Source organism: Muntiacus reevesi, chromosome 1, assembly GCF_963930625.1.
Source record: "Muntiacus reevesi chromosome 1, mMunRee1.1, whole genome shotgun sequence".
Classification (NCBI taxonomy): domain Eukaryota; kingdom Metazoa; phylum Chordata; class Mammalia; order Artiodactyla; family Cervidae; genus Muntiacus; species Muntiacus reevesi.
Genome location: NC_089249.1, coordinates 10,218,313 through 10,241,960, shown reverse-complemented (window position 1 = coordinate 10,241,960; position 23,648 = coordinate 10,218,313). Strand labels below are relative to the sequence as shown.

Sequence of the window (23,648 nt, the reverse complement as noted above, 5' to 3'; positions counted from 1 at the left end):
ATTAGTTTTTGTTCATCTGTCCATTTGTCCTTTCTTCCTATCTTCCCCTTCAGTATGGTTACAGTATTTTTCTTTTTTAATATAGTTAGGTTCATTTTTTTCAAGTTACTTTCAGTTTTAGGTGTTTTCCTCTTCACATTCCTTCTTATTTTATTTTTTACATATGTAGAATATTAACATGCTTTTCAAAAATCAAAACTTTTCAAAGCCAGCTTGTCTTGTGTACTCCATCTGCTGTCTTCTAATCAAGGATTTTGTTATATCAGTTGTCTGCCCATCAGTAGTTTTCTTTTTTCTGCATCATTGTTGTCCACATACAGACCTGCTGAATTTTCTCCCACCTAAAAAAGCAAAACTGATTTCTCTCCTACCTCACTGGCCCTTCCTTCTTAGGGTTCCTTGGCCTCTTAGTGGTCTTTGACCACAGTCTTTGAGCCATTTCATTTTTTTGGTCTCTATCTTGTAAACGTACATATATAACATTGGTGATTATTAAATTTGTATCTGTAGCTACTGAATAAGATTTCAATATCTAACCTAGTTGGTATCTTCTGTTGGATATCTGATAAGCATCTCTTAATTAAACTATTCTAAGCCTAAATTCTGATCCTTTATCCCAAACTTACTACTCCCTCTCTCTCTTTAACCCCGTAATTGGTGACTCTGTCCTTTCCTTTGCTCAGACCAAAAACCTTGGAGCCATCCTTGCCTTCAGTCTGTATTATCAGATCCTGTTGTTTTAACTTCAATGTATGTCCTGAATTGTTTCCTTCTTCCCACTTCCTACTCTTCCAACTTGATCCAAGGCAACATCTCTGTTACCTGTGCTATTGTAATAGTTTCCTGTCTGGGCTCACTGTTTCTGTCCATGTACTTCATTCATCTCTTCTCAATAGAGTGATCCTTAAAAAAATTGTTCTCTTATTGTGTCCTAGTCAAAACCATCTCCAGTCATTCTCATTTTTACTCAGAGTAAAAGCCAAAGTCCTTAGAGTGGCTTAAAAGGCCCCACATTATTAAAAGGCCCTTGTTATTTCTCTGACTTTATCTCTTTTCATTTTTGCCCTTGTTCACTTCCTACAGCTACAGTGGCCTTTTTGCTATTCCTCAGACCTGTGTGTTCTTTCCTCAAGTTTTTGTCCTTAGCTTTAACTCTGCCTAGAGTATTCTTCCTCTAGATATTTGCATAGCTAGCTCCTTGGTTTTCTTCAGATCTTTGCCCATATGTTACCTTTTTAATGAGGCATTTCCTGTCCACTCTTTTAAAAATGAAAAGATCCTTTGCTTGCACCTCCTATGTTATTTTTGCTTTGTTTTTTCCTCCATAGTTATCAGACTCTGACTTGTTATATATTTAACTTTGTAGATATTGGTTAAAATTTATTGAGTGAATGAATGTGTAATCAGCCCTCTCTTTGTCCTTCAAGAGTTATCCATTCTTCTTGCTACATTCCAGATGCTGATCTCTCTTCTATTCTACTTTATACTGTCTCCTGCCTCAGAACTTTTGTATGTTTTATTCCCTCTACTTGGAAAACTCTTTCCTGCCCCCTTCTTTTTCTGGCCTAGTTAACTTCTACTGCTCATACTTTAGATATCAGCTCAGAAGTCCCTATTTCAAAGAACCTCTGGATTTAGACCCCTGCTGTATTCACTCTTAGTCACGCTCTTTGATCTCTGTCACCAACTAAACTGAGCACTTCACAAAGGCCAGAACCTTGAGCATGCTGCCTGCCAGTGTATGTGTCTGAATAGTGAATCCTCAGTAAGTGTTGAGTTGGCCAAAAGTTCATTCAGATTTTTTCGTTTGGCCAACCCGATACTTACTGAATTAGCTCCCTTCAAGCACTGATCCTCTGCCTTGAGGCAATGATAGGTCATTCCTATGTGCTTAGAAATGGCAGCCTATCAGGAAACTGTGTATTTTCAAATCAAACATGATTGGTGGTAAGTTTGAAATGACTTGGCATTATTGATCAACTCTGAGTTAAATATGAACTTTATATTGACTAAATCAATTTGTTGACATCTTGTGAGAAGATATGAATCCAGATAAGATCTGACTCAAGAAATTCTGGTTTAGAGTCAATGCAGAAGAATGTGCATATTGATTCTTATTGGTGTGTAGGGCATGTAAATAACCTAGTTCATTTTCTTACTTTAACATTTAATATCAAAAAAGGATAGAAGACTGGCTAATAACTTTTTTGTTAGCTAGTAGCTAACTTTGTCAATAGTTTCACTTTTGAAAAAGTAAAGCTGGGTAAAGTTAGCAATTTTTTAATCTTTCAGGGTTGTGTTAAGAATTAATACATATGAAAGTACTTTAAAGTGCATGTGTAATTTATTGTTATTACTATTATCATCTTTATTGGTTGTGACATTGGGCAAACGAGTTGGTTTCTCATTATATTTACTCTTGTAAAAAGTGGGAATAAAAGTAGCATTGACTCTAATGGGTTATCATGAGAATCAGTAATGCGTGCACACAAAGAGAAGAGTCTGCTACCAGTTAACCCTTGGAAAATGTTTGCTGTTTTTATGTTATTATTTTCAGTCTCTTCTTTTAAGAACTTTCCTTTTAAAATCATTATAGAGAATCGGCATTGTTTAATTAGAATTCAGAGTCAGATCTTTAATGTGACTTTTGGCACTTTCATTAAATACTTGGCATGATGAATGGCAGTGTTGGCATCTGCTGCTGCTTCTACTTCTAAAGAGTTATATCTCATTTCCTTTGTGATGGAATTCCAGCTGAGCTATTTCAGATCCTAAAAGATGATGCTGTTAAAAGTGCTGTACTCAATATGCCAGCAAATTTGGAAAACACAGCAGTGGCCACATGACTGGAAAAGGTCAGTTTTCTACTTCTGGTCCACTGACTACGCTAAAGCCTTTGACCATGTGGATTACAACAAACTGTGGAAAATTCTTAAAGAGATGGTAACACCAGACCACCTTACATGTCCCTGAGAAGCCTATATGCAGGACAGGAAGCAATAGTTAGAATCAGACATGGAACAACGGACTGGTTCAAAATTGGGAAAGGAGTAGGTCAAGGCTGTATATTGTCACCCTGCTTATTTAACTTATATGGAGTATATCATGCAAAATGCTGGACTAGATGACTCACAAGCTAGAATCAAGATTGCCGGACAGCAAGGAGTTTAAACCAATCAGTCCTAAAGGAAAGCAACCCTAAATATTCATTGGAAAGACTGATTCTGAAGCTGAAGCTCTGATAATTTGGCCACCTGATGCGAAGGGCTGAATTATTTGAAAAGACCCTGATGCTGGGAAAGACTGAGGGCAAGAGGAGAAGGGGGTGACAGAGCATGAGTTGGTTGGATGGCATCACCGACTCGATGGACATGAGTTTGAGCAAACTGTGGAAGATAGTGAAGGACAGGGAAGCCTGGTGTGGTGCAGTCCATGGGGTTGCAAAGAGTTGGACTTAGTGACTGAACAGCAGCGTTTCCTTACCTCACTTGTGGATTGGTTAGTAAAATAAGAATATTCACTTCTGTGATGTTATCTATAGCAAAGTAAAATGAGGTAGAGGCTGGCTCAAATCCTTACATAATACATGAAAAATAGTAGATACTAAGTAGTCATAAGTTTGAAAGATATTAAGAACTAGAGCTTGAATGTATCTGGTTCTAAGATATTTAAATGTATGGTGATGGTTTAGTCACTAAGTCCTGCCCTTGTGACCCGGGAGACTGTAGCCTGCCAGTCTACTTTGTCCATGGGATTTCCCAGGCAAGAATACTGGAGTGGGTTGCCATTTCCTTCTCCTGGGAATCTTCCCAGTGCATTGATTGAACCCAGGTCCCCAGTACTGCAGGCAGATTCTTTATTGCTGACCCACCAGGGAAGCCCATGTTGTTATTACATTCTTCTTTCTTACTGTTTACTTGTTTTGGTCTGCGCTGGGTCTTGGCTGTTGTTCACAGGCTTTCTTTAGTTGCGGCGAGCAGGATCTGTTCTTCACTGTGGTGTGCCGGCCTCTCTCGCTGCAGAGCGCAGGCCTGGGTGTGCAGGCTTCAGTGGGTGCGCCGCGGGCTCCGGAGGGAGGGCCCGGTGGTTGTGGCGCACAGGCTTGGTTGCCCTGCATCAGTGATTGAACCTGCACCCCCTTCATTGGCAGACAGATTCTTAATCACTGGACACCAGAGAGATCCACTATGACATTCTTAATGCTCTGTATATTTGCAAGAATGACTCAGCGGTACAGTAACTAACACTAAAATAAATGTCAATGTGTATTCTCTTTCAGATTTACCAAAAATTTATCTCCTGACAAGATAAATCTTAGTACCCTTAAAGGAGAAGGTGAACTAAAGAATTTGGAGTTGGATGAAGAGGTGCTCCAGAACATGTTGGATTTGCCAACATGGCTTGCTATCAACAAAGTTTTTTGTAATAAAGCGTCAATTAGGGTGAGACTTTGATATATGTGCAAGGCATTTTCTGTTTTCATTTTATTTATTTCATCCCTATCGTTTAAAATACATATTTTCTTTTCTGCGTTATTTATTAATTTATTAATTTTATTGAAAATTTAATATTCACATTTAAGCAATATTTATAGTTTATTAAAATAATTGTTAAAATTTGGTACATATTTAAAGTTTTCTTCATAGGATTTGTTGTCAAATGGGACAGCTTAAATTTGTAGTAAGTAGAGTCTACTTCAAATGAAGGCCTAAGGACTGATAAGTTATCTTATTCTGGACATTATGCTTTTGTTTGAAATTTTGTCTCTTTTCCCCATTTGTTTCTTATTTTGAGAATTTTAAAGTTTTTTTTAATATTATTCCTGCTTATTAAAACTTAAGCTTTTTTATTATCTTTGACTCTAATCATATCATTTTGCTTCTTTGTCTTAAAGATTAGGCTTAGTTTGAGAGCCTACTCAGTAGAAATACTGCATGCTAAAATTAAAATTAAAATTGGGCTACACAGAAAAGATTGTGGAAAGTTTGCCGTATCCTTTGATGGTCACCTTTAATTTTTGTTCTATCTTCCATAAACCCAAATGTCTTAAAAAAATATTATCCTTAGTATAGAATTTATTTGAACATTATTTATTTGATATTACTTCCATCTAATATTAATGGTCTCACTTTTATGTTTGTCTTGAATATCTACAAGGAAATTGGCTGGAATTCTAGAATTTAAAAGATTATTAAATGAGCAAAACACTGATTATGCTTTGCTGGGAATTCTTAAACTATAAAATCAAAATGTATCTTCAGAACTGGAGAAAAAACCATATTATTTTTTAGATAATATTAATGTTAGTAGAACCTGAAATTTTTATTTAAAAAGATGACCAAGAAAATAAGAATAATAATCTTTTTAAAAATAAAATAGATGCAGCTGATTTCAGGAGTATAAATGAATTGTTCAGTTTAAGTCATCTGATATAATTTGGTATGTCTGTCACTGTGTTAAGGGGTCATCTGTGTTGATTACTGTCTTAAATTATTTTTTTCATGATTCATTTTAAAGAAAAATTTTCTTTTATAGATACCATGGACAAAATTGAAAACCCATCCCATCTGTTTGGTAAGTTCTGAATTGCCTCAGAAATAATTGTTTATATTTGTGTGTAACTACTCTGTTAATATTTTGTTTCTTAGAAACATAATCTTATGGCTTTGTTAGCTTTCATTCTATTTTGATAGTATTTAGTTTTCTCAGTCTTTAAATGGGAAATTTGAACTTTAAAATGAGAGGATCTTTAAAGTTCTTCAGGTCTAGAATATTATATTTTAAGTTAGTATATTTTATTATATCTTTTAACTCTTTATTGACATACTGTGGGCTTCTTCTTTTAATAAAATTTGACCCAGATTTTCTGTGTTTCTGCTTTTACTGATCTAATATATAATATGTTCTTTAATGTACTTTACTTTTTAAGGAAAATTGATTATTTGGTCATTTGCTGATTCATTCATTCCGCTAATACTTATTGAATGCTTCCCCTCTGCCCTGAGGGGACATGTATCTTTATAAGGAGACTGACAGTGAACAAGTAAACAACACAAGGCAGTTTCAGACAAATTCAATATTAAACAGAGAATGAAGAGATGACTGGAGATGTGCTGGTGATGACTACTAAGGACATTTGATCTTTCTTCAAGAAAAACTTAGCCTGAGGAATTTTTTCGTTATGAGAGTGTTTATTTTTTCATATTTTTTATAGTTGCATGTTTTAAATCTCAGGTTTTAGATTGGGAGGAGCTTTCAGAAGTTGTTTAGTCCTATTTACAAATAAGTAATCTATCAATTAGTAATGTACATTCTGAGGTTAGCAATTATGCTTCTGTGAAACCTGATGGTCCCAGCAGTATATGGCTACTACTTACAGTTTTTTCTTCTGTATTCCTGTAATAAGCTTTTCCAGCAGAAAATAAGTGCCTTGAGAAAGGACTGAGCATTTTCTCAGTCTTTAGACCTTTAGACAGACATTTAAAATGACTCTGCTTTATTTTCTTTGCTCCTAAAGAAATGAATGAGAAAGTAGTCTTAAATAATATCCTTATACTATACATAAAATATCTAATGTTTAATGTGTTTTTGTTAGTCCTTGGATAAAGTAATAATGGAAATGAGTACATGTGAAGAACCACGAAACCCAAATGGCCCATCACCAATTGCAACTGCTTCAGGACAAAGGTAAGCTATCCATTAATATGTATGATTGGCAAAGGAAATTTTTTTTCTATAGTCAGCTCTGTTATTTGCAGTAATAGGACATAAAACAAAATTTCCCAGCCTCAACTCTATTTCAGTCACTTCTCCCATCAAACATTATAGTTTTAGTAGACATTTTGCAAGAGTAGCAGAATTGATTTTTAGCCTCTTTTATTCATCTTGCTTTCCTTGATATTAAATAATGATGATCAGTCAAAGGCAGAATAGCAGCAGAAAATGGAAGAAGAAGAGCTTAGGCATTCTGTAAATCAGATACTCTCTTATTTGGTCTCTGAACACTTTTCTCTGCATAACATTTGTTCTCTGCATCAGTGGACCTTTTATGACTCTTAAGAGTTAAGTTGATGCCTTAAAAAAGTATAGATCTTTTAGGTTACTCTAAAATTCATTAAATATAGAACACTCACAGTTTCTACAGATTGAATTTTGATAGATAAAAACCAGATGCTAATAACGTAGAAGCCTATGAAGGAGAGCATTTTACAAAGTAAAGGAGAGCAGTTCACAAAGCCATCTTGAGAAGTTAGAGTGGTTCTTAAAAAATAGATATTTAAAAATTTGCCTGTTTATCTTTGCATTCAGTAAATTTGGATCTTGTTTTATGTATACAGTTTCTTCAAAACAGATTTTCTGCACTATTTTTGGGTGGTACAGGTATTCATGTAAGAAGTTTACATAGATTTTAACGTGACTAGTGCCTCCTCAGGTTGTGCAGCGTGGCAGCCCTGGACATTTATAGTATTCTAGGTGCTGTGAGAACCAGGGATAAACTCTTCTTGAGACTGAACATGCACATACAGGTACACACACGTACTCTCTCTCACATTTTCCTCCTCTTTTACCCACGTTGAACCATCTTTATATTAATGCATTCTGTGAGAATACCTACAGTCTAATCAGTGGCTTTTCACAAGGGAATAGAATGGTGATCCATCCACTGCTGAGAGTTGATTGAGAGCCAGATTTATCAGATATACAGTTTATATTTGGATTATAGGTAATAGTGATGGAGAAAAGAGCTTTCACATTAACATTTTTGTAGTTTATGTATTTTCCAGCAATTTGAGATTTTAAAGTTTAGATTATGATTTCAGGTTAGATAAAGTAGGTTGGAGCAGTTGATCTTAAAATTGGCTAGTCAGAAATATTGGAGAAAAAGGTGAAAGTGAAAATCGCTCAGTTGGCTCCAACTCTTTGCAACCCCATGGACTATACAGTCCATGGAAAACTCCAGGCCTGAATACTAGAGTGGATAGCCATTCCCTTCTCCAGGGGATCTTCCCAACCCAGGGAATGAACCCAGGTCTCCCACATTGCAGGCGGATTGCTTACCAGCTGAGCTGCCAGGGAAGCCCAGGTAGGAGCAGTTGATCTTAAAATTGGCTAGTCAGAAATACTGGAGAAAAAACTGAGATGTTTATAAGACTATTGAAAGGGCAAAAGTAGTTCAGGAAAGTTGTTATAAACAAATGATTTATTTTAATTAGGTGTGGCATAAATTAGGTATTATTGTATGCTAAGCAGTTGACAGTATTTTTCCTGATTCATGTTTTTATAGTACCAACAAGCTTTATAATTTTGGCTTTGGGTATTAATAAATATGTTTTCCACACTTGTCAAATTGTAAGTCATTTAGGGTGCTTATAAAAATCTACAGGGTTTTTTGGGCTCCTTTTTTGAAATTAATGATTCATTAGGTCTAGAATGGTTGTCAAGAATATGAATATATATCTTCAGTTCTTTACAGTCATGCAATTTAGGGAGAAACTGATCCATTTGATTTTGTTTTTAGCTAAGAGATTAAAATAGAGGAAAATTAACAATTAATAGGCTGGCCCTTCCTTCTTTGTAGGACCTGTAAATCATCAGTGCTCCCGTAGACTGGTAGTTCAGTAAACTTTGTAAATTCAGGAATTTGATTTTTTACTTCACGTGGAGATAGATGTCTATGTGGAGATTAACCAAACTCAGAAGAGATTTTTGTAAACTGAAATTTAGTTTATAATGCATGATATAATCAGAAAGATGTACACTTCAGTCACTGATTCTGCCTTTACCCGTCTGATGGTAAAGCCTCCAACACAATTGTAAAACTTTTTAATGTGCATAGATTAGAGTAGATGGGTTTGAATATTCCAAAGGATATTCTCAGATAATTATTATAAAAATATTCTTCCAACTCCAGAAATATTTTTAAGTGACCAATATTTGTTCTTAGGGTCATAATAACTCCTCCAAAATAACATGTTGCTTAAAGACCACACCAGCGTTTTGAAATAGCTGTTATTTTCATTTTACAAGTAAGGAAACTGAGGCTCATAGACTTGTAATAGTATTAATAAAACCGTAATACTACTATTTATAATACTACAAATAATACTTATACACCTTTTAAAGTATCATGAGTCCAGGGATGGTCTTCTTGCTTCATATGCCTTATTTCCTACAGTCCAAATGTAAGCTACAAAGTATATCCTGATTTAAAAGATAAGTCATCTGAATTTTAGGAAAGATAAGTAATTTTATTTATTCATTAGGATAGTAAATCAAGAAGCATAGCAGGTATAGAGGAGCAATGTGCATGATCAGTAAAAATGATGGCCTCACTTTATGGATGTTGGCTTTGAAATATGTGAGAAGCAGCCAAGTAGAGCTAGCTATCTGATGGATATTTGAATTTTACAGTCTGAAGTTTCAGCAAGAAATCTGATACAGATTTTGGAATAATGGTCATGATTGAAGTAAGGTGCCAATTTTGCAAAAACTTTCACCACCCCCCTGCCAAAATGTATTGATAATCTTGTTTGTATTTAAGTCTTGCTGTACTTATCATTTTAAAAAACTTTTTATTTTGTATTGGAGTACAGCCGATTAACAATGTTATGGTAGTTTCAAGTGGATAGCAGAGGGGCTCAGCCATGCATATATACTAAATATATATACATGTATACTTATTCTTGAAACATGACTTTTATTGTTTCTCTATGTCTTTGCTCATGCTTTTCCTTCTTTTAAGATTTTCCTTCCTTCTTATCTCTCCTTGAGGAAAGTTCATCTTTCTATTTTGGATATATTTCTCATTAATTCTAAACAGTTTCTTCCTCTACTGAGTGTACCAACGATTCCTTTTAAAAAAGCACCTAAAAACAGACTCCCTCATGTTTCAGTTACTAGGATATGTGTTTTTTTTTCCTCCCCCAGTAACTTTCAAGCCCTGTAATGCCATAACTCTGTTTTGGTTTTCTTAGGTCCTAGCATTGTTCACATAGTAGATGCTCCATAAATATTTACTGAATTGAATTATATAATGTGAACTTTTTCTGGCCTTATCCCTAAACTATGAGATTATATTCCAGTTGACCTCTGCAGCCTTCTTTGTATCAAGAATTTAGCCATCTGATTTACTTTATTGATGCCAGTTATCTGCACTAGTGATTTTTAAAGCAAGCAACTTTGGATGGCAATTAAAATAATTTAGAGAGGCCAATTTTAAAAACCTTGAGCATTTTGAAAAAAAAGTAAATAAATAAAAACCTTTAGCATTTTGAAATAGCTTTTTTTTTTTTTTGTAATTTACATGTAGCCAGACTAGATTGTTTTAACAAAAATTCATTTTGTTAAACAAAGATGAGTAATGTGGCAATTTGTGTGAGAATATTAACAGAAAACTTCACTTTTAATGATTTATTTTTGGCTTTAATGCATTATATTTTGCTTTGTTTTCTCAGTGAATACGGCTTTGCTGAAAAAGTAGTTGAAGGAATTACTGTTTCTGTAAATTCTATTGTCATTCGCATTGGAGCAAAAGCCTTTAATGCCTCCTTTGAACTTTCCCAGCTAAGAATCTATAGTGTAAATGCAAACTGGGAACATGGAGATTTACGATTTACTCGTATTCAGGATCCACAGAGAGGAGAGGTAAAGATTCTGTTTTTCTTTCTTTGTTTAAAAATGTTTTAGCATTGATTAATATTAAAGTATATTTAAAATAATTACTTTTTGTTGCCTATATTCACATAGTACTAGATTTACTTTTTCCCATAAACTGTACTTTTCTCTGTATTATTTTTAACTATAAAATGTACATTTTTAATGTTTTTACTGTTATCTTTCAACTTAGAGAGTTAATGAGTCCTATTTTAACTTCTAAGCTACTCAGAATTGAATTTTAAATTTACAAAATTAAAATGTTTTGTTAAATTCTTCATGGTTACGTAATTCAAATGTTCTTTGTGTTCTATATTAAAATTAAATTACTTGGAATAAAAGTGTCAACAGCTTTACAGATGATGACTGTAATTATGGAGATGTGTTACTGAATTTGAAAGTGTGTAATTAAAAGTGAAAGCGTAGTGAATAGATCTGGAGGATCATGTGAAAATCTGTGAAGAGGTGCGTTTCCTTTTTTGGCTGCACTTGGTCTTGGCTGCAGCGTGAGCGCTCTTCTCTAGTTGTGACACGCAGGGTCTTCCCTCGTTGCGGCCCCCAGGCTTCTCTGTTTGGCGCAGGGGCTCAGTTGCTCTGAGACATGTGTTGCTTCATGGCATATGGGATCCTCCTTCCCCGACCAGGAATCGAACCCATGTCCCCTGAATTAGAAGGTGGATTCTTACAATTGGACCACCAGGGAAATCCCACAAGATACATTTTTGTAACTTTTTTTTTGTTTTTATAAATCTGCATTTTTCAAAAAAATCGTATTTTTCAATAAATTAAAGTCAATGCAACACCCATGCAAGCTAGAATGCTAGCTGTTTGGTGAACAAGGACCTGACATCAGAACCAGAAGTCTATAAAAGTCCCAAATATAAAGTGTGATCTTCTTCAAACTGCGTCCATTCCTCGCATTGATGATGTGAAACCCAAACCCATTCCTCTCTGTGTGTGGGTTTGTGATCTTGCCATTTCATACTGAGCATCTAGATTTCTAAACACTTCTTCCTGCTGTTTCTTTGTAAATATCAGATCAGTGATACTGGTGTTAGTGTTGTAATCAGGTTAAACCCACTTCCATTAAACTTGACAGGACTATAGAAGGACAATATTTTTTAGTTCATGAATTCTACTTTTCAAATATATAAAAGCTGCAGGTGGGATAAATATCTCATACATGAATTTTTGGTGTCCACTGTCTTGTGTACTTTTTGTATTTAACCTTGTACAGTTATTTTCATCTCTTGAAACGTGAAAGAAATGTTATGTAGATGTTCTTTAGAAGATCTGGCCATTTGGTACATAATCCAGCACAAATAAGCTGGGTGGTAATGATAATAAAATTGGTTTTCTCAAGACTGGTGTTAATTTAAAAAAAAAAAAAAAAATCTGCATTTTTCTTATTCCGTTTTGTGTTTGTGAACCTAATCTCTTGTTCTCCCTTTAGGTGTTGACCTTTAAGGAGATAAATTGGCAGATGATCCGAATAGAGGCAGATGCCACCCAGAGCGCACATCTGGAAATTATGTGCGCCCCTGTCCGCTTAATAACCAACCAGTCAAAGATCAGAGTCACGCTCAAAAGAAGAGTAAGTCAGCAGTTATTTGATTCATGTGGCAACTATTGGAATTGATGAGAAATTTTAAATTATTTATAGGTGAAATATTGGCATATTAAAACAGTGCAAAATAAAAGGAAATATAGTGCCTCAAGCAATATTTGAAGAAATCTGGTGTGATGATACCATTAGGTTTAATATTAGTATTTTTATTTTTGTTGAATTGATTTCTCAGTTACGAAATAGTAGCTATTTTATAATTTTATGTCTCCTATTGAATATTCCTCAGGAGTGGGTAAACAGTAACGTCTTCACTATTAGTAACCAAAACTACTAGTTTTAGAAGGCTATTAAGATACGACTGTATATTTAGATAAATATGGAAGGTAGCTGCTTAAGGATGTCAGCATTTGAAAATCCATCATAGACTTTGATGAAATTTAATGTGGGAAAGTAATCACTTTTTTAAAAACATGGCTCAATTAAAATAATTTTTCAGAGTATGACACTTAATACAAATATTGTGAAATGTGGTTAAAATAGCATTTTAGTTTTAAATTAATTTTAATGCCTCCTTTTCTACTGGAATTACAGCTGACCCTTGAAGCACACAGTTTTGAACTGTATGGGTCCACTTGTATGTGGATCTTTTTCAATAGTGTATACTGCAATACTGCATGGTCCAGGTTGGTTGGACCCAGGATGCAGAGGAACCCTGGATGTGGAGGAACCTTGGATACAGAGGGCCAACTATAAGTTATATGCATTAACCGCGGCATTATTCAAGGGTCACTTAGGGTTGCATTAACATTGATAATTATATGATTTTTAGCTATAAATGCAGAATTAAATTATACAAATGCTTATACCTATGTAACATGTACCTGTTAAGGTAAAGGAACCTGCCAGTGTTTTTTTTACCACTGTATCTCCAATACTAGGAGATATTTCTTCCATATTATAGGAACTCAACAAATATTTGGTGATAAAGGAAGCGTTTATTTAAATCATTGAAAAAATTTTAACTTTTAAAAAGTACAAGTGCATTATAAGTTTTATTACTTGGCTTAATTTTATGAATCATTTTTCCCTGACAGTTAAAGGACTGCAATGTCATTGCAACAAAGTTAGTTCTAATATTGGATGACTTACTGTGGGTTTTAACGGATTCCCAGTTGAAGGCTATGGTACAGTATGCAAAGTCTCTTAGTGAAGCAATAGAAAAGTCAACAGAGCAAAGGAAGAGTATGGCTCCTGAACCTGCACAGGTACGCTATTAACTGCTAATAGGAAAAGCACTTCACTTTACATGGTTTAAGTGGTTTAAAAATCAGAATGGTTAGTTGTTTTCTCTATGTGAAATAGATTATAATACTTTGAGCCCAATAATTTTCTTATATATCGAATGTATTTCTGTCTATATAGTACATATCTTATTTGCAAGTCTGTGCTTGGCACTAGACTTAATGATAACATAAAAGTATTCTGATGTTACAAATACGTCTTTTTAGGAAATTTATAAAAATACAAGTTGAAGTTCAAAAGAAAAAAACCTGGGTGATTATAGTCATGGGAGAGAATGTAAGGATTGACATAAAAGCCCTAGGGAATTGCTGAAGGTGAACACAAAGCTGTTAGAATTGTCTGATGGCTGGGACAAAAATGAGGGAAGCTATTTAATGATCACTTTCTTAAAATCAGAAGCATTACTAGTTTTTTTTTCCTAAAAAGAAAAAGTTTTCTAACCTTCCCTAGCACTAAATACTGAGAATTTAACATGAAAATTTTTGTAGAAGGGAAATTGGAAATCCCAGCGTGTACTGTCTTTTGATAATTTTATGAGTACGATTGACTTTTTATATCTATCCAATAAAAACTTAATGGATATTGTGAAATCATACTTCTTGAATTATTTCATCGGAAATAGAGTAATTCCTGTACTTTGCTGGTAATCTGACTGATATGTGGGAATTTAGGCTTTACTGTGACTGTCACATCGGCATTGTTTACTGCCTGCCTGCTTTGTCATCAGGTGCAGGGCTAGATGCTGCTGATGCAGAAATAAATATTGTCTGAACCTGCCCTCAAGGATCTCAGAATGTAATGGGGAACCAAATGTAAAACAGATCATTGCAGTCCAGCATAAATGCCAGAGTGCAGAATTAAAAATGGGGATGAGGGATTTCCCTGGTGGTACAGTGGATAAGAATTTGCCTGCCAGTGCAGTAGATGTGGGTTTGATCCCTGGTCCAGGAGGAAATGGCAGCTCACTCTAGTGTTCTTGCCTGGTAAATCTCATGGATGGAGGAGCCTGGCGGACTTCAGTCTGTAGAGTCGGACCCAACTGAGCAACTGAACAACAGTAAGAACAGCTGGGAAGATTCCACGTGCAGTGGGGCAGCTGAGCATGTGCGCCGCAACTCCTGAGCCTGTGCTCGGGAGCCTGTGAGCCGCAACCACCGCAGCACACGTGCCTGGAGCCTTGCTCTGCCCCCGGAGAAGCCCTGTAGTGAGAGGCCCTTACGCCGCAGCAGTGCGTAGCCCCCTGCTCACTGCAGCTAGAGAAAGCCCGCACACAGCAGTGAAGACTCAGAGCCGCCAATGAAAGGAGGGATGAGGAGATTACAGAAGGACAGAGAAGTTTTAATCAGCTGCTTGTGGATGGACTTTGGAAAGGTTTCACAAAGAGGATAATGAAGTTAAGTCTGAAAAATGAGTAGGAGTTCACAGGTGAGAGAAAGGGTGTTTCAGATGAGGAAATAGCGTCTACAAAAGCATGATGGTGATAGAGAGCATGGTATTTTCTGATAAAGATGAGGGGCTTAGGGTTACTAGAGCATTATTTTTGAGAGTGACGTACACATGCCTTGTGAATATGTGACAACTTTCCAAGTTTTAAGAAAATTGTTTCACATCTTCCATTTTGATGCATACTCTTTGTTGTGTTAAGATGTCAGCCTGGTTCTCCAGTTCCGTAGTTACTCCTATCCTAGTATCCTACTTTACAAATGAAAGGCATTCTTCTTACTCATCCTGGTTCTTACTGTGATAGATTTGTCAGGGGTGGATGGTGAGGTGGGCAGGAGGGTTTTGACCCAAAAATCTCTGGGAAATGACAGGCAATTTGAAATACTGCTGTCCATGTTGGATGTGAAAGACCAGTGACAAACTAACACATTAGGTGATTTCCACTTCTTTGCTTTCAACATGTTTGAAGGAAGATTTAATAAATGTCTGCTGCTAGACTATTAAAAATAATTTTTTTTTACAGTAGATCACTTTGTGAATCCTGGCATGTAACTTGAAAGAGTTCAAAGAATCATGTTGCTTTTGCTAAAACAAAATTGACTTCATTCCAGCCTACCTGTTGATGTGAACAAAGTTTCCCAGAGCTTTAAGCTATAAAAACAGAATTGATGGTGAACCTGTAGAGAATTGATGGTGAATCCTGTATCATTCTACCAAATAATTAATATTTATCCAATCAGATGTCTTCATATATAATTCTGTGTGGGGATCTAATGTTAAAAGTTTGATGAACAGAGTATTGGATCATAGCATAGAATAGGGTTTTCCTAGGGAAGTAGCCTGAGTTCAAGCAAAGTGGCCACTAGACACGATGGGCATTATATGTTTACTTTTCCCATGGGCATACAGAAGTCAATGGAAACAAAAGTTAAGTATGACATGGTGGTGTTATAAGAGGGTAGATTGAAGAGTAGAAAGGCTGCCACTCTAGGGAAGGGGTAGACTTGGATCTCTAGCAATGGTTTGAAAGAAGAAAAAACAAGCCAAATTGGGGAAAGATATTTGAGTGTTTTATCAGTTAAGGATAGAGAAGAGAGAAAAGTTGAACACTTCTTGAATAATTAGTAATTCCATTAACCAGAAGAATAAGTCCAGAAGGAAGCAGGTTTGATTAGGGGATGTAAGGCTAAGAAAAGGTAATAATGAGTTCCATTTTGGAGTGGAAAAAAATAATTAAGAAAGTACAGGAGGTAATATTTTGCAGTATTATCATCATAAACACTAGCCTGTTAAAGCTTGCAGTGACGATTCATGTATTATAATTTAGGATGTCATTAACAGAGATGATAATTGAAAGATCAGTAGACAAAGTGTTGATGTTACTATAGCTTATTTATGCAATATGTAGATAGATGTCTTTATATAAAATAGAATATAGATTAGGAAGCTATATAAAGATACAGGTTAGGAAATGAGAAACAAGGACAAAATTCTATAATGCTACTACCATAACAAAACCAGTGTTAGCATTTTGAGGTATTTCCTTACAGATTTTTTTTTGCCTAAGCATCTGCATCATTTCATAGTTTAGAGAGGATGTAGTAGCAAATGGCTGTGGTTTTCTTCCATGCCATTAGTATTTAGTTAGTCTTTTTTGTCACTCCTTAATGTTTTATAGTAGTTACACTGAGCCACTCACATTGCTGTGGGATGTCTTCCTTCAGTGGTAGTTGTCACATCGCTATTTTAGGTACCAGGAGTGTGCATTAGAGAGTGAAGTATTGGTTCCTTTGCTCACCTTACAATTTGCGAGCTTTACGAACTTGAAAATTAAGAATTTTTAAAAGATTATTCATGAGGCAAGAGTTTATAGTGGCCCACTTTCCTCCCTACAAATAGCATCCAAAAGCCTGAATGTACCTTAGTACAAAGAAAAGAGTTTGTAGGGAGATTAATGCTTATGTTTTTATTTGTATCAGTATTTATCTTAATGAAAGACAGGAAACATAATTAAAGCAGTACAGGAGAGTGTTTTCTTTCAAAATAATACCATCACAGACATAAGTAATAGTCTGTAAGGCTTTAAAAGTGGATGGGGGCCTTTTCTGCGCTCGCGCTTATCGTGGAGCCATCAGACGCTCCCTCAACATGCAGAACGACGCCGGTGAGTTCGTGGACCTGTATGTGCCGCGGAAATGCTCCGCCAGCAACCGTATCATCGGCGCCAAGGACCACGCGTCCATCCAGATGAACGTGGCCGAGGTTGACAAGGTGACAGGCAGGTTCAACGACCAGTTTAAAACCTACGCTATCTGCGGGGCCATTCGCAGGATGGGTGAGTCAGATGACTCCATTCTCCGGCTGGCCAAGGCCGACGGCATCGTCTCAAAGAACTTCTAACTGAAGAGGATCCCGGATATGGAATATTTGTTATAAATAAAGTGAAAACCTAAAAATAAATAAATAAATAAATAAATAAAAGTGGATGGGGGAAAACATAAGAAAAAGTGATTTTTCTGATGAAAATCAGTTTAATAATTAGTAAAAAAGCTTACTTGGACCCCTGGAATCTAAGGCTTCACAACTGTTTCATCTTTGCTTTCCTTTAAATAATGTGGACCCCAGTCATTTTTATCGAGAGATTCTCATTTACTGAGTACACTTGGAAATTCTTTTTACAGTATGATTATAGTTCTTACTATGAAGAAGGTATATACTGTATATAAGCTGTATATATAGTACTTTAACTTTCTGTAAATAACTATACTTTTGTTAATGAATTGTTCTTAGAAAGTTTAAAAATATTTTAAATAACAAGTCTAGTCTTCTTTTGTTACCAAAGTTTCATATATAGTTTTATGGTTAACAGATATACAGATCATCTCATAGTATACTTATGTATGTAGAGTTACTTTAAGCTATTGAAAGTTCACAGATGTCTTTATACTTCAACAGTATACTATGTTTTCTCTCTTCGGGGAGAAAAGAATGTGAACTCACAAACTGTTATAAACCTGTGCTGTTTTCTGGCTTCTTCAAGTTCAGAAGACATGCCACACCTCTTAAGAGCACCTATGGTACTAAATAATATTACAGGTGGTTTTACAAAGTAATTATTTATTTCTTCAGGGCATATAATAGTGTATGTAGCTAATGTATACAGGGCTCACATTTGTTTTCGTTTTTTATATATAGAACTAATAATATTTAAATAAGCTGCCTTTAATAGTTAATAAATATATTTTCTCAAACAGGGAGGGCTATAAATATGTAAATATAGCTATTCAGATATTTACTAAAACATATTAGGTTCATATTCAAATTGTTTATAGTTCTCTAGTTTTTAGGTTTTAGTTTTATTCCTACATAATTTAGAAAATATTTTGGGGAAACTTAGTTACTGATGCAAAATAAAATGTATTTGCTTACTTTATGACTTTATTATTAAAAATATTTAAGTTTTCTTGAGTGGGGAATGACAAATATTTAACTTGCAGTGACAAGGCAGCTTTAAATCTTTTAGAGCTCTGCGATAGCCCCATCTACCCAGCATGCGAAGACACCACAGACTTCAAATGCTCCTGATCTAAATGACGCAATTGTGAAACTGTTCAGTGACTTTGATGTTAAAGAAACCTCCCATCATTTAGTGATTTCTCATCTAGATCTACATATATGTGATGATATTCATGCTAAAGAAAAAGGTAATAAAAACTGCTATTTGAAACTATTTTGATTTTTCTCTAAAATTTACTGCACATCTGGATTGTTTTTCATATGTAATAAGTAGTCTGTATTCTTAAAATAACTGGTCATAATTTTATCATTCATTGAGATACATAGATGAAAGGTATAATTTTAAGGATTATATATTGGTATAAAATGTTATTTTGCTTTGATACTTAGTGCCTTGACATAATTAATTGTTAGCTGTCAATGTTAATGGTAAAATTAGTTTGTTTGTTTTTTAAAAAGACTGACATCCTTAGACGATATGAAAAATTAGACTTGCCTTTGGATTAGCTTTTTCACAATTTTGAAATTGTTCATAAATTAAATTTTAGCCCATACTCAAGTCATAATTATTTGCATATGTATTTTCACTTGATTTTAGCCCAGAGCCTGAGAAAGGATACATGTATATTTTCAGCATTATAGTTGATGTACTATTTTCCACCCCCATGTGCATATAAACACAACTATGTGACTGTTTAAATTTTTTCTGTCTCCTTACTCCAGATCTTCTCTAAATTTTGTCAGGAAGGCAGATTCCAATTAGGAAAGTGTTTTCTTTTAGCTTTAGCTTCTCTTATTTTTCCTTATTTAATGAACACAAGTAATGGGTTAACAGGGAGGTGCCCTTGGTCACTTTGAAAATCTGTACTCTAGGTGCTAGGCATTTCTATATATCCTTCAGAGCGTCCCTGGCCCATAATTATTAGAAGGTTTCAGTGTCCTGCTTCTAAGACATTGGTTCTCAAACCTTGATGAACACGAGAATCAAGCTGAGAATCTTTTATTTATTTTCATTTGTTAAATGTTTATTTCTTTTATGTTTTGCTGTGTTGAGTCTTCACTGCTTTTTGTGGCTTTTTCTGGTTGCAGCAGGCGGGGGTTGCTCTCCGTCATCGTGCACGCTTCTCATTTTAGTGACTTATCTTGTGGTGGACAGGCTGTAGGTGCCCCGGCTTCAGGAGTGGCAGCACATGGGCTCGGCAGTTGCCGTTCGTGGGCCCGAGAGGACACAGACTTCAGTAGTTGTGGCACTCGGGTTCATAGTTGCAACTTGTAGGCTCTGGAACGCTGAGTAGTTGTGGGACACGGACTTAGTTGCTTCACAGTGTGTGAAGTCTTCGCAAACCGGGGATCGAACCTGTGTCCTCTGCATTGCAGGTGGATTCTTGTCTGCTCTGCCACCGGGGAAGCCCAAACTGAAACTCTTTTAAATGGAGGTATCTAACCTGTGGGCCTCAGACCTGAATCAAAAACTGTGTCTATGAAATTTGTTGCTGTGAATTTTTATAACCGTTGAGAGTGAATATTGAGACCAGCCCCTGATACTTAGCTGTAGAAGTTATCCTGCCTTCTCAGGGCAGCCAGATATCAGCTGCCAGATAAAGAGCAGAAAAGGTTAAAGAAGATTTGAAGTTTGGAGAGATTTGTTGTCTTTTGTTTGTCTACCTTTGTGTCATTCAGCTTATAGGTGGCATCTTCTGCTTTAGTGATTTGAAAGGTAAATCAAAAAAAGTTAAAACAAACCAAAATATCAGAATGAGGGGTCAAGGTTAAGTGATAAGCCAAAAACAGAGAAAAGTGTTTTCTAAGCTCTTTTACATTCCTCATTCTATATTCCCTTATCAGTTCAGTTCAGTTCAGTTCAGTCGCTCAGTTGTGTCCAACCCCATGGACTTTGCGACCCCATGAACTGCAGCACGCCAGGCCTCCCTGTCCACCACCAACTCCTGGAGTCTACTCAGACTCATGTCCATTGAGTTGGTGATGCCATCCAACCATCTCATCCTCTCTCATCCCCATCTCCTCCTGTCTTCAATCTTTCCCAGCATCAGGGTCTTTTCGAACGAGTCAGTTCTTCTCATCAGGTGGCCAAAGTATTGGAGTTTCAGCCTCAGCATCAGTCCTTGCAGTGAACACCCAGGACTGATCTCCTTTAGGATGGACTGGTTGGATCTCCTTGCAGTCCATGGGGCTCCCAAGAGTCTTCTTCAACACCATGAGTCAAAAGCATCAATTCTTCAGCACTCAGTTTTCTTTATAGTCCAATCTCACATGCATACATGACCACTGGAAAAACCATAGCTTTGACTAGACGGATCTTTGTTGGCAAAGTAATGTCTCTGCTTTTTAATAAGCTGTCTAGGTTGGTCCCTTATAGAATAATATAAAAGCTGTTATTTAAGGAGAAAACCCCTCTACCAAAATAGCTTCCTCACACTACAGATCTATAATCAGTTCTCTGCTATTCTAAAATCCAGAAGGGCCCGAAATTCTTTTTCATAAGTTTGTAAAGAGTTTATTTTCTGGCACAAGTTTATCCATGGAGCATGTTGCTATTTATAATCCTTATTTTACCCATTTAGTGTAAATACTTGAGTTTTGCTGAAGAATTACTGTCTTTCATTACTTTGTGTGGACTTTCCACGTGCTGCTAGTGGTAAAAGAACCCGCCTGCCAGTGCAGGAGACCTTAAGAGACGCGGGTTCAGTTCCTGGTTTGGGACAATCTCCTGCAGGAGGACATGGTAATCCACTCCAGTATTCTTTTCTGGAGAACCCCATGGACGGAGGAGCCTGGCGGGCTGTGATCTATAGGGTCGCACAGAGTAGGACGTGGCTGAGCGACTTAGCACACATGGCTTGGTGCTGCCTCAGAACCTGCTGGCAGTGGTGTGTGTGTGTACAAACACACACACACTCTTACACACATACCATATTACTTTACTAAAAAGCTGAAGCAGTTCTGAAGCACTTGACTCCATGTGTTTTAGGTAAGGAATTGTAGTTCTGTGCTAGAAATTCTGCCAGGTGAGATAAATTGGAGTTAAATTAATATAAAGAGTATGTACATAGCTTTATACTAGTTTGTATTTGTTTAGTCCATGCTGGGCTTTTTATTTTTTATTACCTTTGTTTTTGCCTGTGCTGGGTCTCCATTGCGGTGCCCAGACTTCTCACTGCAGTGGCCTCTGTTTTAGAGCACACGCTCTCGGCTCACAATTTCAGTCGCTGCAGAGCATGAGCTTGGTGGTTGTGGCCCACGGGCTCTAGAGCGTAGGCTCAGTAATTGTGGCTCATGGCCTCAGCTGCTCCACGGCATGTGAAATCTTCCTGGATCAGGGATCGAACCCTTGTCCCCTGCATTGGCAGACAGATTCTTATCTTCTGCACCACTAGGGAAATACTGTCCAGGCTGTTTTAATATTTGATTTTTATGTTGGAGTTACACTGACTGTTTACCTTTGGATTTTTTTTAACCTTTTTATTTTTTTCCTTCTAGTTTTATAAAGATATAATTGCCATGTAACACTGTATAAGTTTAAGGCATACAACATGTTGATTTGACTTACATGCGTTATGAAATGACCCTCATAGTAAATGTAGTGCCAGTCCGTCATCTCATATAGACACACAATTAAAGAAATTAAAAAAATTTTTTCCTTGTAATGAGAACTCCTAGGATTTATTTTCTTAACAATTTTCATATAGAACATACAGCAGTGTTAATTATATGTATCATGTTGTACATTATATTCCTAGTACTTACTTATCTGATAACTATGGAAGTTTATACCTTTTGACTGCCTTTATCCTCTTCTCCCTTACCCTGTCTATTACTCATGTACATGTGGAATCTAAAACACAAGATACATGAACAGACATAACAAAATAGAAACAGTTTTAGATACTTCCAATCTTAATGTAGCCATGTGACTTTAGCTAATTCACCTAAACTAGTAGATTCAGTTGCTTCTTCAGTAGGAGGCAAGATGGTGTAATGTAGTGGTTAAGATTTCCTGGTTTCAAAGCCAGCTCTGCACTTACTGGTTGCACAACCTTGACCTATTTAATTTTGTTAAGTAAATAGAGTGATGTTACCTGTTTTATAGGTTCGTCATGAAGAACAAATAAGTACACCTAAAATTTTTAAAACAGTGCTTGGCATCTGGCTAGGACTGTAAATATAAAAGTTCTGCTATTCTTGTATCTTCGCCTTTTAGCTTAGTACTTGCATATGATAAGGACTCAATAAATATTTACTGGATTGAATGCATTTCCTAAAATCCTTATTGTATTAACCTTGGTAACAGAGACAGTTGTCACTGCTTGGACTGCCAGTGTGGTAAATGAAATGTTTCTGATATTTGCTTAATCCTTCTTTCTCTCTCTCTCTTTCAATTTCATTTTTTTTCCTCCCCAGAGTCAAACAGACGTGTCACCGGAGGGGCTATGCAGCTGTCCTTTACACAGCTGACTATAGACTATTATCCTTATCACAAAGCAGGTTTGTGTAACAGTTTCTTTAAATTGTGTAACTCTTGCTTTTAAGTTATATCGCCGATCTATTGCACTTGTTTATATTTAATTTTTTAAGGAGAAAAGAGATTAAGACACTTAATATTTTTTCCCCTGGCCAGTATCTTATGAAGAAAATATAATTGCCGTAGAAAACATTCATGTAGTTTATGTTGAGGTTTATGTAGATTATTAGCAAATATAATTGTTAAAAATTGAGAAAGATTAGAATATAGAAGACTACATTTGTACTGTGTTGTATTTTGTTAGCTGTGACAAAAGAAAGTTATTAATATGTTTTGCATTTTAAAATATATATATTCAAAAATCAAAAAAGAAAGAAACTTTAGTTAAGTTGTTAAGTTGTAGGATTCCAGGTACCTTTTTTGAAACTTTTCTGTACTTTCTAAATTTCATCAATAGATAAGGTTTAATAGATTCTTTAATAATCAAATATTGATAGGTACTCCCCCTCCCCAAATAATGAAAATGAAAACATGTATGTTTATGGCCAAATTAAGTAATTTGACCTTATATCCATTTTTGCATTTTGGTGATATGTGACTTTTATTTTTTAATTCATACAAATAAGGAAAAACAGATAGCTATAAAGAGTTTTCTAGAAGTTTTAAAATATGATCAAATTTTTCTCT

At 35.7% G+C, this 23,648-nt stretch overlaps 1 protein-coding gene and 1 pseudogene across 2 annotated transcripts in view; both read left to right on the top strand.

Annotated features, from left to right (window-relative positions):
• BLTP3B (bridge-like lipid transfer protein family member 3B) overlaps positions 1–23,648 on the top strand; it is an 85,921-nt gene that overhangs the window by 28,052 nt on the left and 34,221 nt on the right. For both annotated transcript variants that reach the window (XM_065937434.1, XM_065937442.1), the window contains 8 exons: positions 4,280–4,442; positions 5,536–5,574; positions 6,596–6,687; positions 10,455–10,644; positions 12,107–12,247; positions 13,315–13,485; positions 18,489–18,669; positions 22,901–22,984. In XM_065937434.1, the coding sequence (XP_065793506.1) occupies positions 4,280–4,442; positions 5,536–5,574; positions 6,596–6,687; positions 10,455–10,644; positions 12,107–12,247; positions 13,315–13,485; positions 18,489–18,669; positions 22,901–22,984 (1,061 nt within the window). The remainder of the gene's footprint in view (positions 1–4,279; positions 4,443–5,535; positions 5,575–6,595; positions 6,688–10,454; positions 10,645–12,106; positions 12,248–13,314; positions 13,486–18,488; positions 18,670–22,900; positions 22,985–23,648) is intronic.
• On the top strand, positions 15,027–18,478 carry LOC136169601 (small ribosomal subunit protein eS21 pseudogene; annotated as a pseudogene).